The sequence below is a fragment of the Colossoma macropomum genome, unplaced genomic scaffold (assembly GCF_904425465.1).
Source record: "Colossoma macropomum unplaced genomic scaffold, Colossoma_macropomum, whole genome shotgun sequence".
Lineage (NCBI taxonomy): Eukaryota > Metazoa > Chordata > Actinopteri > Characiformes > Serrasalmidae > Colossoma > Colossoma macropomum.
In genome coordinates this window covers 25,155,372-25,171,169 of record NW_023494787.1, presented here as the reverse complement: position 1 = coordinate 25,171,169, position 15,798 = coordinate 25,155,372, and the positions used below count along the sequence as shown (strand labels likewise).

Genomic DNA, 15,798 nt, shown 5'->3' with positions numbered 1-15,798 from the left:
GTCAAAATGTGAGATTTTATCAAATATGCTTTAATATTGATTTTAAAAAAAGTAGTAAAAAGTAGTATCTAGCCTTTTACATTAAGGATGGAGCCATAAAACTGCCACAATATCAGGTTCAGCTTAGCTTTTTACATATTAGCCAGATTGTCCTGAATGTTGTTCTGTTCCTGCCAGTCTGTAAAGCATTTCACAGCCCATCTATTTTGCCTGTTCGTTTCTAGTTATTTCCAGTTTGTGTAGTTGTTCTGCTGCCACAGATGCTTATGAACAATGAAAGGTTTGCAATTTGATTGTCATATTCTAGAATATGATGTCATATTCTTCTCCAGAATCTGACCAAACAGCCTACATGTCAACTATTATCTTACAGAAGTTATCTAATGTGTAAACTGTTTTTGTAAATGCTGAAATGGAAGATTAATAATGGTTGGCTGCAGCACAGAGTGAGTTGTTACTTAGCAACCGGTGCTCAGCAGAATTAGTTATTGTGGGGGTGGGAACGCTCCTCAACTAATCAGATTGTGCTGTTGAACTGTTGATAATTATTAAGGATCATAAGCCTCCATCTTATTTCACCAGTAACAGCAGTGACCATTCACTTGTTTGTGTCTCCTGTGAGCATGATGTAAAAGTGGCAGTACAATCTTATTATAACAGAAATCAACCCATTAGGATTACATGTACAAATGTGGCAGTTGTATAGCAGCATGTTTTTCTTTACTCTTATTTTGTAGAACTTTGATGCGAACATCGTCTTAGGTGCATGCTTAAAGTAAGTGGCTAAGGTCATGTGACCAATTGCACTGTCCTTGTAAAAAAAATTTCAGATGAAATCAAACTCACCTATAACTCAATAGAAAACCTGTAAATTAGTATATAATAAATTAATAAACTGAATATATTAATTTTAGAGCTTTACAAACTGAAAACAGTTTCGCTCATGATCATGCTGGATTAAATAGATTAAGTAAGAAAAGTGCCTACAAAGGTTTTGTAAACTTCAAAACCTTTATTAAGTAATACTTTGCCTCTTGTTCATCAAAATACGTTCTGTAGCATAAAGAGTAGGTCTAAATAATAATTTGACACTTTCTATTTCTGAGCTATTGTTAGAAGCACATATTGAAACACTTTTGCCCCAAATGTGACTTAAATACATGAAAGGTTTGAGCCCTGGTATCAGAACAAGGGAATAAAATGACATGACTCCCAAGGTATTACTGTTCCCTCCGTTTGCAAAGAGAAATGGCAAGATCTCTAAACAGCTTTCTATTTAATGTCATGTTATTGCAAAACGACAAAGAACGCATGCTCACTTAACAGAAAGGCAGGCTTTTTGATTGGCAGTGTTATAAGCATGAGGTCAGCTTAAACATTCAGGCCAGGGTGGAGAGGAGCAGAAAACCTATGGAGGAGCTGGTCCAGGATCAGCTGGACACGTTAGAGCTGTTTGTGTGCATTGTGGAGACAAGAGCTGGTATTGAGGGTGATGGAGTGGTTGTAGGAGCAGCAAAGGACTACACTTCATTCTTTAGTCTCTTAAGGGCTTTTAGAAGAACTCTCAGGCCCAGGCTGGCAAGAACTGTGCTCTCCTCCAGCCCTGCCAAGCAGAAAGCCAATCACTTAGGAGAGCTGCAGCCAGCCCTCAAAACATAATGGAGGACATTAAGACCGAACCGCTTCGCCAAGCAGCCCTCTCATAACTCGTACTTCTACACCTTACCCCCTCTCTCTCTCTCTCTCTCACACACATGCACACACGCTTGCACACACATACGTACATGTGTATATGCACTCTTTCTCATTCTTTCTTTCATCGCCCCCTGAGATAAAACTAAATCTGACTGTCTTTTCCTTCTTTATTTCGTAGGGCAAATTAACACACACTGCCAGACTGTGAAGGAGTTCACCTCTCAGAACCTGGGCAAGCTCTTCATGGCAGAGGCTCTCCAAGGCCAGGGCAGCTAAAGGGGAGGAAACGAGGCAAGCCCTCCTGAGGTGACTCTGTAACTGGTTAAGAGTAAACTATTCCCTTAAGCCGCTGATGGAAGAAGAGTGTTTGGGCATTGAAATTTTGAAAGTCCCCTTAACAAAGCTAACATGCCTAATATGAAAGTTGTTGCATGAGTATTTGTAAATATTCATGTGTAAAGGTGCATAGCAGTATAATTACATCATTATCAGTTATTAAACAGTACACCATGGACTGTATCTGCACACAAAATTAAGATTTCTTTTTTTATTTACACATATACCACATGTACTAGCAATGTCATACAACTTGGACCAAGAAGAAATCAGATAAACCAGTGTTACCTTTCTGGGTTTTATAAAAGAGGTGTTGGAAATTTGCTAATTAAATGGATTTTGCCCACCCTTGAATGTTGCACTGCGTGATTATTATTTTTTTTTTTTTGTATAGTAACAGTGTTTGAGGTCTAGAGGTGCCTCTCATCTTTCTTCCGTTCGGGAGTGTGAGGAGGAGGGATGGAAAGGCAGAGGTGTTAAGAAGAAACTTCAGATACAGCTCTGTTTTCTCACCGCCAGCTGTTTTCCACTCACTTTCTTAACTTGCGTTTCTGCAATACTTGACAAATCTGCCTGTGCTTTTTTTCAGTCTCCTGATCTCTTTTCTCCCCCTTTTTCCTTTGGCGGTAACTTTCATCTCATTTCATTCACAAGAGCGTGTTTAAGCCACCTTTACGATTTCCCCGTCCGCCTGGAGAAAAGGACATTATGCATTTGCCCATCTGTGACTGTGCGTGCAGCCCTCTTTGGCCTTGATTGGTCGGAAATCCCACTCTTGTTGCATTAAATGGAAAAGGAGGCATTTACAGCATTCAGACACAAGCTGTGGAGGGTTCACTGAGGGCGCTCAGCCGAATCGAAGCTGATGCGCTTGTAATTACGGTATATTGCTGTAAAAAGAGCCCCCCTGGTTCTGTCAAGCCCAACAAGCAGCAGTGGGAATTCATTTCTGCCCACCACTCCCTACAGAAGAGTAAAGGCTGAATTCATACAGGGTTTCCCACCCACGAGCCAAGCGCTCTCATCATTAGTCCGACTGGAATGTGGTTTTAATTTATTCCCGCATGACTAGAAGCGATTAAAGCTGTAGAGTTTTATTGTCATGGTTTACATCCTTTAATCACCCAGACAGATGATTCCAGATAGTTTCCCCTTCTGATGGTGGCAGGGTGCGTTTCACACCGCCTGATGTGCCGAGCTTTTCAACATAGATCACGCTGGAGCAGCCCGTTCACTTCTTCCCTCCTATTACTAACATGCTAAAAAAAGATCCACCATTCCAGAGGGTTGATGTCCTTTTCCAGAAGCCGCCACATCCTTTGTCACTCTCCACAGGTGAACAGTAATCACAGTGTGGACCACGTAACCCTGTAATTAAACATTACATCCTGTCACGATGGAAAGTAAATTGCAAGGCTTTTATGCTTCTAAAGATGAAAAGGAAGGCATTTAGTAATGGTGATGGCTGTGCTCACTTTGAGTGGACTCAGCTCCGTTTTAGGCAGTGTGTGAACTTTTGATCATCCCCCAAAACCTCAACTGATCTCATTTTAGGGTTGTTAATTTTCAAATAAATGGACAATTATCTTCCTAGAAAAGCTGTTTAAAAGACCTGTGCCTCACATATAAATCTTAAGAAGCCATGGTCTTTTTCTTGCTCTTGCTCTTCAGCCACCTTCTAAAGCTTAATATAGCATGAATCAAATTTGTAACAGCTCACTTTTTCTTTTTACGGTCATCCTTCTGTGTTTAACAGTTGCTGCAGCAAGTTAGTTTTGCTGCCATGGTGCTGATTTTACTTAAGGCCCAATACCATTTCACGCTTTGCCCCTACCGTTTAGCCCTTACCCCTCTGTTTTGCACCTTTACACCGAGGGGTAGGGTGTCCCAATTTTTGTTGTGAAAGAGGGGTAGGGCAAAGTGTTAGGTCTACATGGTCCTCCAAACTGAGGTTTTTCAGAGGCACACTCCAGAGTGTTATGAGGAAAAAGAAAAACGGGCAAGATGGCTGCACAAGTGACCAAAGAAACCCACAAATTCAAGTATTTTCTCCGTTAAACCATTTTCTTCAGTAACCATTGTATTAGTTTAATGTCGTTTCAATGTATTATGGTACTTTTCTTTATAACAAGCATAAAAAATTGCTAATACTATGTTGATGTCTCAGTGGCTAGCTTGCTAAATTTCCCATTCTACCCTAAATGGTGGAATGGGAAAATTCGAACAAGAAGCTGGTGAAATCATCAAAGAATTAGGGGTAAGTGATAAATAATTGTCGCACTCTTTGAAGGCATTTGATGCCTCAAATTTACCTAAAGACGAACGGCGAGGTTGCTGATCTTTACCGCTCCTCTGCAATCACTGCTGACTGGCAGGGGGTTGACTTCACTACCTCTTGTTCCAAGGGGCAAGGAGACACTTCTTGGGGCAAATGCATAGTAATTATAGCCGTCTATAGTTCACCCAGTATACAAACCACAGTTTGCAAAAAGTTGGGACAGTATGTGAAATGCATATAAAAACAGAAAGCAGTAAGACTGTACTATGCACAGTGGAAGCTGTATGTCGACAGTGTCCAGAAACATCATGACTTCTCTGGGCTCAGGTTTATCTGAAATGAACTGATGCATAGTGGAAACCCATATTGTGGTTCTTTCAGATTGTTTGAATGAAAATAATGGACATTGTGTTCTTAGGGCCAAAGAAGGAAAGGACCATGCAGATTGTTACCAGCATAAAGTTAAAAAGCCAAGGTCTGTCATGGTATGGGGATGTGTTAGTGGGTAACTTGTATATCTGTGAAGGCATCCTTAATGCTGAAAGACATTTTGGTGCGATGTGCTAACTTTTAGATGCCTTTCAGGAACGTCCATGTTTATTTTAACATAATACCAGGCCACGTTCTGTATGTGTTACATCATCATGTCTGCGTAATCGGAGTGCAGGTGCCAGACTGGCCTGCCTGCGGTCCAGACTTGTCTCCTATTGCAAATGTGTGGCACATGATAAAGCGCAAAATACCACAGCAGGGGTGACATACAGTTGTGCAGCTAGAGACTTGCTTAAATAGAAGAATGTCCAAAAAATGTTTTCAAAACTGGATCAGTTTGTATGTTCAGTCCTCAAACAATTAGGTAATGCAGGTAGTATTGTAGTGAGGATGTATTTGACATAGAAAAGCAAACTTCGTAAGGTAAAACCTGAATTCATGCATTTTTTTAAATAAATGTGCTAGAATACAGAGCCCAAACAACAGAAATAGTAGCAGTGTATTTACTTACGGACTGTGTTGTTTCCACTGATGAAGAATTAAATCTTAAATGTAAAAGTAAACAAGTAATTTGACTTTTGTGTCCAGAGATTGCCTTGATGTTAGAAAGTGAATCTTCCAAGCAAGCAAATCTTTGTATGTAACCTGACATTTGGCAAATGCTACATTTATTTCTTTTTGATGAGTGGCATAAAAGCTGTAGCAGTTGAGACTAAACTGAATTCTTACTTGTTCCTTTAACAGACATGGCTCAGAGGTGAGCTGTGCCTCTTCAGCTGTTAATTTAGGCCTTCATTATAGCACAGTTCTCACAGCTGATAATCTGATTTGGTGTTTGTGTCCACAAGCATGGAGGAATGAATTTCTCCCCAAAGCCTCATTGATCTGAGCATGTAGGAGAGAGACTGAGGACATTGATTGGAGAGGTGCTGGTATCAGGTCGGACTCATTAGGCCTCGCTTTGAACACGGCCATTGTGTTTGTTTCAGCGCATTGGCATCAACATGCCCCTGCTTTTATTCCATTATTGATGAAAGCCCAATTCTTTCCACCTCTAGCAGAGTGTTGCACTTCTATGAAAGCGCCTAGAATAGGCTTTTGTTCATCTCTTTAAAGAGGAAGTCATCACTCCTCACCAAATCCATTTTGAGCCGCCTTGTCTCAGAAAGTAACATCCAAAACACTTCTTGCCCTTTTGGACCAAATGATCATTTTCTTTACTTCTTGCACATAAACTATATGTTGAGATTGATCTGTTTGTTGAAATTGTGGTTGCTGCTGTTGATCTTCTCTCCCTTGCTTCGTTTGAAAGGCACTCTGTTTACCTTAGCTGAATTTCAGGCCACATCATTATTGTCCCAGAAGCAGTGGCCTCAGGGCATTGGCCTTTTTTTGAAACCACTCTGTCCACTCTGCTTCCTGTTGATGACGCACATTACTACAGTGCGCACTCTGTTGGGTGTACGTACATTCCAGGAAAAAGAAATCTTGGGTCCTTGAAATGTTTCACATTTAGATATCCTGTTGTTCTTGCCCAGTGCTGTCCACCACTTCCTGTGAATCATCTATACAGGAAATCCATATTTTTCCTATTACTTTCCCTTTTCCTTGTTCTTTTTTCGTATTTTCTTTGTACATCACCTGTATTACTAGGCAAAACCACTCTTGGAGAATGGATTGACGTCACAAAGTAAATTATTTCTATGAGTGTAAGTTGGCAGTTTTGGCAGTTGATTGACCTCCATTTCTATAGTAGTTGCTAAAAGCTGTTACCACTATCCAGGTCCAGCCTTTTCTAAAGCTGTTTCTCAAAAATGATTTACTGACAAACCAAGAAAGAAAATCCTCCTCTCAGGACTTTATATAGTCAGTGCTACTGCTGCTGAAGAGTCCGTCTGTATAATGGGGCCATGGTTGTGTTCAGAGTTCACAAATCACACTGAGTTGTGACTCATGATTCCATCACCTGGGACAGCTATGGTCCATAAGCAGCTGGCAAAATGTCTAAATGAGTGGTTGCCAGGCCTCTTCCTGAAGATCTACTTACTGCGGAGTTTAGTGCTCACCTAACGCTAATGCAACTGATTCAGCCAAACAGGGACTTCTGAAGTTAATAAGATGGAGTGAGTGTCAGACCGAGGCTGGAACTAGACTCTTCAGGGAGGTAGATATATAGATATATATGAACAAAAATATGTTTAAAAGTGTACTTAATAGGTACTCAGACACTCCTAAAATATATACTCTATTTAAAAGTTAAAAATAAAGCAAGTTTTACATATTAATGCTATAAAAACAGTTCTTGTGCAAATTGCAGCTGGGGTTTAAAACACACACATTGTCATTGTTTGGAAAGATTTGCTGCAAGAAGTAGGAATCATAGTGAAGTGGAAGGAGCTTACTGAAGGTCTCAGGGGTTGCATTATTAAACAACACTTGAAAGGAAAAAGCTACAGAGTTCTTGCAAAACACCTTAAACATCTCAGTATTTGGTACAGTTGGTCTGAAAGGTACCGAAAGGTAAAAGAGAAGCCAGCCTACACCTAAAAAGAGTTGCAGGAGGACCTGAAAAGAGCAGGAACAACAGTTACAGAACAGTAAGCAATGAACTGCACTGCAGTCATTTCTGTTCCTACACCGCACACAAACTCCTCTGCCAAAAAAAGGAAGCACAGAGATGTGCTTTCAAAATTTGCCCATGAACATTTACACAAATCAGCGCAAATCTTACCATCTTAAATGTGTTACTATCTTAGAGTGTGTATTACACTGAACACTCAATATCCTGTTTACGGCGATCTTAAAGCTAAGATGCTTTTGGGAACCTGGGCCCTGAACTGTTTTGGAACAATGTACTCTGGTCAGATTTAAAACAAAAGTAGAACTCGGCTCATTATGTTCGGGGAAAGAAGGGTTGTTCAAACGCTCCTAAGAAACCATACCCACAATGCAATACGGAGTGGGAGCATCATGATGTGGGGCTGCTTCTCTGCAAACAGTATTGGGGCTTTAGGCATTATCAAAGGAAACATGATGTTCCAGGACATATTAGAGGAGAATTTGAAGAAGATGGTCATTTCAACAAGTCAACGATCCCAAACATGCAGCCAAACACAACTCAAGACTGGGTTCTAAAAAAGGTGAAGGTGCTTCCATGGTCCACTCAAGAGGAACTCAGGATATAAATGATCTGAACAGGGAAAATACTAAAGTCACAGAGTATCAAAATTATTGCAAGATCAAGAGCATCTAATAATGATCTTTATGCTAGTATACAACATTTAGACTGTAACACCTCTCCATTGGGCTGATGCACAGTGATAGAACTGCCCAGTGACTGTATTCACATCTCCTCAATTCTATACAGGTATTTCATCAGGGCTATTCATCGTTGTATAATTTAGTTAGTCATTAGAAACATGGTATGAGCTGGACTGCAGGGATTTTTATAAATGGTTGTCCTTCATCAGCATGATTTTAATGATTCACTCACAGTACAACCAGATTTAAATTTTTCAAATTACCCATTTTTGACAGTTTAGCTTAGCTGCCTGGAGAAAGAAACATCACAGGCAGGCAGAATTGTAAATTACACACTGATTCAAGTCATAATTGTCTGAGACTTTTCTTATTATTCTTACCAAAAGTGAGAGTTACAGTGACCAAAGAGCAGGTTATTTCAGGTCCTCGCATTGGCATGAAATGATAACATTCTTAAAAGGTGCAAATGCAGTTTGAAGATCATTTGAATTTCATTGGGTGTAGTCAGTGGGGGGTGGCACGATTCATGCTCTGTTAATATAAATGAAATTAGTCAGGAGGTAGCCTCCACTTTTGAGCTGACTATTGTGGAAAAAAGGCCTTCTTTTATTATATGAACCAAAATGTGAGGAAGCTATTTAAAGGGGAAAAAGAAAAGGAAAAGGTTTATACTACTGCACAGAATTCAATGCATTTCACATAGTTTATGCTTTACCACCATGAAAAGGATCTATAGTAATACAGATTTCTACAGGATTCATCGAAGAATCTGATAGTAAATTTAGACAGTCACTACAGTGTACTATTATATAGTAGCTGCCTGCATCTCATTGAAAAACCAGATGCTTGCCTGCTAAGCAAAAACTTGACCTGTTCTTTTTCACCTGATGTCAATGGTCAAAACTCAATTCATACCTAGAGCCCTTCAGGATTCGAGTACTGCTCGGTAACAGCTTAACTAAATTATGTACAGGACTGTGCAGCCATCTTTCCTTTTTCTTTTCTCCTCATGTAAATGAAAGCACCACGTGCTTTACTATAAAACATACCTATCAGCTTCCTTTATGTTCATGGAAGGATTTGATTATTCATCCCTGGAGAATTGTTTATGGACAATGAGAGGATGCCTAAATTCATGGACTGCCCCCAAGACATATATCCCTGTGTCCTGTGTTGTGTCTTTGAAGATATAACTGTACTGTACGATTGCACTTGATAAAAAGGAAATAAAACTTAAAGCTTTCATCTTTAAGAGAAAACCAAGCTCCACTCTTGCTTCAGATCTGAAAAATCCATAAGTGTTTCTGTCCATCCTTCCACTGTGAGAAGACAAGTCAACACTTTGAGTCTGAAAGGATGTGTAGCTGTCAAAAAGCTGTTACTGAGAAAAGTAAATAGACAAAAAAGAAGAAAATTGTAAATCAAAGAAAAAAGCCGCTGGTGTTCTCAGAATAATGGACTGACCACCCCAGAGTCCAGAGCTTAACATCATTGAGTGTGTTTATTATTTCGATTATTTGGATCATAAGAGGCAGAAAGTGCAACCAACCCACTGAACTTTAGAGGTGTGGAAAAACATCCCTGCAGATTTCTTTGAAAAACTGAAAACAAGTTTCCAGAAAATAATGGAAGCTGTAATAAAAGCAAAGTGTGAACACAATAAATAATGAACAATTTGATCTTATTTAGTTTAGTCTGTGTACTTTTTCTGTTAAATGCATGTTTTCTGCTTTTTTACCTGCTGCAGAAAAATTTACTTGTACTTAATGTGACTTTTTTGATCTGTTAATTTGTATTTTTTTCTTAACCATATCATATCCAAGTTCAATGGATGTACAAACAATATAAAAAATGATCATTTAAGTAGCATTTACTCCAATGACGTCTTTGAATTTGTAAGTACATACTACTCAGTCAAGTATCTTAGACACTGCTTAACAGAGTTGCATGGATAGTTTGAGTGTATATATCATTTTTGTATGTGTGATATCAGATATGAACTATTAGTTGCCATACAGTTGATGGTCGTCCTTGCTGATCTGTCTTCTAGTGAACTGCATTCTTACCGTGTTGCCTCCACCTCCTCTCTCTCCCACATGGCTATCTTTTTTATATGACAGGAGTGTTCATTCTCTCTCTCTCCCTCTCTCTGCAGCTTTCTCTCCGGTTCCACTGACTGATCTCTCCAGTCTGTGTCTTCTTGCCCTCTGTCTGGCCTTGGCTCTTCTGTAAGCCTCACGCCACCGCAGTGTCAGTGCGTGTGAGCTGAATGCTCCTCATGTGGGCTGAGCTCAAATCCATGTGCACCATATTAATGTGTGTTCGCGTCTGCTGCAGAGCTGCAGGCCCAGGCGACCTGCTGACGGTCACAGTGACTGATTAATGTTATGAAGACCTTGCGAATTGTCCTGCCGCTTGAGAGGTCTCATGGGAAAGGCTGAGCATGTCCAGTGGCCCCAACATCCAATAATTTCCGAGTTAAAGTAACCAGATTGAAGTGCCTCTATAAATTTCAATTTGCCAAATTCAAACTATTGCATTAACAGCTTGACCATGACCGTGCACTTCAAATTGAATAAATCCAATGAGGCATGATGACTCATGCTTATCCAGTCATTACTAAGAACAAGATGCATTTCATTACTTTATTTCATCACTACAATACCTGCATAAAGAGGGGTGCGCTGGGGGATAGACCTGTTTATTCCAGTGGTTTTACAAGCAGATCGAAGTAGTATGCGTAACTTTTTAGCGTTTCCACTATTAAAGCAAGTTCTTTTCTTTGAGTCTGATTCTTTCCACAGCTTCATCTAAGAAAAGCTTCATCATTTAATTCTCATTTTGAGCCTTACCCTCCTTTTTCAGATAGAGCCCACTGAGCTGGTTGGCAACTCCTGCAGGAACTATTTACGAGAACAGGAACTTTTTTTCTATGACTCAAACATCTCCTCTACCTTCTTTATGAATGTGTTGACGCCATGGAGGACAACAGACAGTGATGTATGGAGATGCTCCCGGATTTGTTTTTTTTATTTATTTAAGGGCCTGTTGTGCCCTATATTGATGTTTCCTGTGGGTATTGAGCCAGCTTCAAACTCTGTGATGTGCTGTAAATTTTTATGCTTTGACCTCCACTTTAAGCATCTAATGGTTACTTTATCTGTGTGATGCTCAGATGCCTTTCCTTGTGGTAAATTCTGAGCAGAGGTTCTGAGCAAACGTTTTGTGACCCCTCCTGGACATGCAATTTTGGCACGCTATTCTGATGTAAGAGAGTTGCATTTATGTCGCTCATTGTATACTATGGTTCAGGAAAAGAAGAATAATTTGATGAATAAAACAAAGTGTAAAAGGAATTTGGTAAGTGCCCATTTTTAAAGTAAAATTTAATGATGCTTACAATAATTGTGAACGTAACGTGTGGCTGCATTTTGGTGCAACTGTTTGATGAAAATGTTGGTTCCAAATGCTACTTGTGTACCTCTAAAGGAAAAATTCACAGAGGTTTCATCTGCAAAATTAAGTCATTAAGATGTAAACAAAGTTATTCAAAGTGGTTTGAAGTTAATTGTGCATTGTAAAGACGTTTCCTGATTCAGAATTGTTCACAATGGTGGTGATAGGAGCCAGATATCTGTAGTGCTTAAAGAGGAACTCCACCAATTTTTTGAAAATTCTACACCATTAAATATTTAAGATGTTAACAAAGTCATTCAGAGTGGTTTCATGCGAAATGCTCCTTCTAGAGAAATTTGCAGAGCCAGAGTTGTTCACAGTGGTGTTGATAGGAACCAGGTGTCTGAATAGTTTAATGCCTCTAAAAGCTCCCTCACAAAAAGTTATTACATGAAAGGGTTATGAATACACTGCCTGACTGAGACATTGTTTTGGCCTAAAATGTCTTGTTAATCCCTTTATTTTAATATGTCATGGTGGAGTGGTACATTCAGGGTGGTGAAAGGCAAAACAGCCCCTAAAGAAAATGGATTTTTTCAGATTTTCTGCTATTTTATCATCAGCATTACAAAAACTCAGAAGACAGGTGTAGGTTCAGTGGTGATTTTGGGTAGTAATGAAAATGGTTATATTTGTCTTAAAGACATGGTGACCCCTGGTTCCTCTCACCACCACTGTAAGTTTCTCTACAGTGAACCACTTTACATCAAACCACTCTGACTGACTTTGTTTACCTTGCAGTGATGGAATTATGTAAACATTTTGAAGAAATTGGTGGAATTCGCCTTTAATGTCTACATCACGTTATTACATGAACAAATTTGTTGCCTGACAATAGATAGATGTTTACAATAGTTTTAGAAGGTTTTGGCCTAAAACATTTTTTCATCCATCATTCATGCGGGAGAGGTGCATGTATGGCATTGTAAGGCAAAAGAGTTTCAAAGAAAACTTTTCCCATTTGAAAATTAGAAAATGCAACCAACTTCTAAGACTGAACTTTGAAGGTGTGGAAAAACATCCCAGTAGATTTCTTTGAAAACAGTGTGGAAGCCTTGATAATCACTAAGTGCTAAGTTATTATATTTAGTTGTTGTGGCTTCTGTGTAATTTTCTGTTAATATGATTTTTTCCCCAATGCTAAAAAGTAAATAAATTGTACATAATGGGCATTTTGACTAAAAATGAAACAATTATTATCAACGTTATCTATCTTTAAAAACCTCAAAAGACACATGTAGGTGCAGTGGTAGTTTTGGGCAGTAAATTACATGGCTATGTTTTGTGTTGTAGATATTGTGAGGTTCCTTTTAATACCATTCTTCCTTCCTTTCTTCCTTACTTCCTTACTGCCTTGCTTCCTTCCTTCCTTCCTTCCTGCCCCTCTTCCTGCCTTCCTGCTTTCCTTACCTCCTTACTGTCTTCCTTACTTCCTTAATGCCTTATTTACTCTTTCTTTCCTTCTTTTATTTCTCCTGTACTACCTTAATTTCCTTCTTCCTTACTTGCTTTCTTTATTATTTCTTTATTTACTCTTTTACTTCCTTACCTTCTTCTTTACGTCCCTCTGTATTCTTCCTTCCATCCTTTCTTCCTTCCTTCCTTCTCACCTTCCTTCATTTACTTCCTTACTTTAGTTCTTTATGCTTTTTTTTCTCTTTTCCTTCTTTCCTTATTTCCTTTCTTCCTTTATTAATTACTTTGCTTACTTGACTATGTTTATCTGTCTCTTACACTTCATGTGTTTTGAAGTTGGACATATCTTAAATGGATTGCATTTAGGCCCGTCAGGGAGGAGCAGTATTCGGTGTGCTGAATGGCATTGAGCTTGGCCCGTGTTTATGTCTTGTGACAGAGGCGAGATTAAGGCCAGGCTGAGGGGGGGAAGAGCTGGACCCTGCCTTGGGGACAGGGGAGGATATTGATGATGGCTTGGGGGGGTAATGACATGAGGTTTAGTGCAGGTCAGAGGGATTGGCTAATGAAGACTTATGTGGCGAGGTGAAGAAAGCATTACTTCAAATCAATTCCACCTAAGACCGAAGCCCTGATAACCTTGATGCAGAATTAGCGAGCAGGTCGTAAATTCTGAGCCAGGGGCAGACTGGAAGGCCTATCTGACCCCTCACTCACAAGACCCTACTTATGTGCAATCACATACACAGGGGCATCTTTTAAGTCTGCTCTGAGCACAGGATATTGAAATAAGTCTGGGCAGTTTGTTGTAAGAGGACAATATGAACGAGTAGGATGGAATTGATTAAACAAATCTCCTGTGTGTATGCAAATGAATAATCCTTATTGAACAATGAAATTCTGAAGGCTCAGCAACTTCAGACATGTCCCTTGGAGGGGCTGCACTACATATCGGAGATCCTCTGTAGTCTGGCATTTCTGTGTGTCAGCTTTGATGAGGAAAGGGGTAAGTGAGAGGGGCTTTTCATTGGATGTGATACCATGAGACTGCTCTGGGTCTGACACGACCTCCCTGCTACCACATGCATACTCCACTGCTTTTTTTTTCCTCTCGCTTTCTTTATTTCTCTCTCACCTTCTCTCTGACTTTCTCACACACCCCATCTCCCACACAGCCTTCTTTCATTCTCTAGCTCTCACTCTTTCTTGCATTACCATGGAAACTGCAAAAAATCCTGGCTTTGAAGGCTCTGCACTGAATAATGTGAAACCAGCACCCTCAAAACGCACCCTGTAAATATCCCCAAACCTGCAAATTATTGATTGCTGGACTGGTGAAATGCCAATGATCTAATGGACAAGGGGAAACGTGTGCACATGCATGCTAAAGCTAAATGTGTGTACTTAAGGTTAGAGACCACAGCACTGGGGGGAAGTGGACAGGGAATCGCTCTGATCATTAAAGGACTGTACGCAGATTAGGAGATTACTGCTGAGTGCTATGTAAATTGGCCCCAAATGCCCACAGGATTGCAGCATGAAGTAAAAGATGTGCAGGTTCTTCAGTTCAGGCTACCCACAATTTATTGAACTCTTATTGACCATAAAAGGCTCTGACATAGCGAAGCGTCCGGTTCCTCCTGCTAAATCTGAGGTTTATCTGATGTTTGTCTGCATCATGCGATCCGTAATCCGTATCGGCAATGAAACAAAAAAGGCTTAACCCCATCAAATTGTATGAGTTTTGGTGCTGTCTGACTTAAAACACCTGCTGTATCCCTGGCAAGCTGACCATCGATTCCATGTGGAGCAGAACAGAGGGGAGCTGAGCTGGAAATAGAAATGTCCTCATTGAACTCGATAGGCCATCAAATTAACAGAACCCTGCTGTAACACCCGCATGCCCCACCAGGATTTGGCATGCCAATCAGATAACGCAGCTAATGTTGAGCGACAAGAGCAGACTGAACCCCACCAGGCCAGCATGATGCAAACACAACCACATTCGAAAAGGGGGGAAGAGAGTACGGCTCGAATAATCTTCTTTTAGGTGTGGAAGGGAGGCCTGTCCCCTCTCATAGGGCTGCGAGTAGCTTCGTGAAAGCGGCTGTCACCAGCCACCCACACGTCACATGGGAAGAGAAAGGGAGGCTCTCCTCATTATCTTCTCTCCTCTGTTGCCCCCTTTTGGCTTTGAAGCTTTCACATCCTGGGATCGTCTGCCGTTCCTATCTCCTCGATCTGGACTAATTGGATTCCACCTCCATAAAAGAACGAGGGGGAGAGGACATGTGTGGTCTGATGTGCTGGAGGGAGGCACGTTGGAGAGCAGAGAGGACAGTGGCACGCGTAGTGAGGTCGTGGGTGTTTGACTCGATACAACTGTTTTTCTCCCTGCGCCTGTGAGGACGCCAAACACAGAGTACTATGCCGATAATGAATGATGGGACCTCTCAGAACTAGCACGCCAAGATATTCTGCATATTTGTCTCAGATCTTAGTCAGAGTATGAAGCTGCCGAAAAGGACTTTGGCAGCTCTGTCAAGCATAGTAGAGTTTGATTGGTGGGGTGATGCAAGGTCTTTCGCAGCGCTCCTGAGCAGCGCTGGAACAGGTCATTAAAAGCTTGTTTTTGAGCTCCTTCACTTTCTCTCACTTTCTCCGCAGAGCGCAATCTCAATCATGGCCTCTCGAAATTCAGTCTGTGCTTTTCCCCTGCATCTGGTCTTTATCTTCATAATCCGTATGCGCACAGTATACATACACATTTGTTCCACAGTGGTTGGGCTTGCCAAATGGGCCCGTCCGGTGCCAAGTCCTGGTGGAAAATATTTTATCAGCCATTCCGATCGATCGCAAGCCCT

At 40.6% G+C, this 15,798-nt stretch overlaps 1 protein-coding gene across 1 annotated transcript in view; it reads left to right on the top strand.

The window, feature by feature from the left end:
- eif3hb (eukaryotic translation initiation factor 3, subunit H, b) overlaps nucleotides 1–2,385 on the top strand; it is a 78,895-nt gene extending 76,510 nt beyond the window's left edge. The window contains exon 8 of the mRNA XM_036566620.1: nucleotides 1,874–2,385. Within this exon, the coding sequence (XP_036422513.1) occupies nucleotides 1,874–1,971 (98 nt within the window). The 3' untranslated portion in view covers nucleotides 1,972–2,385. The remainder of the gene's footprint in view (nucleotides 1–1,873) is intronic.
- Nucleotides 2,386–15,798: the final 13,413 nt, after the last annotated feature.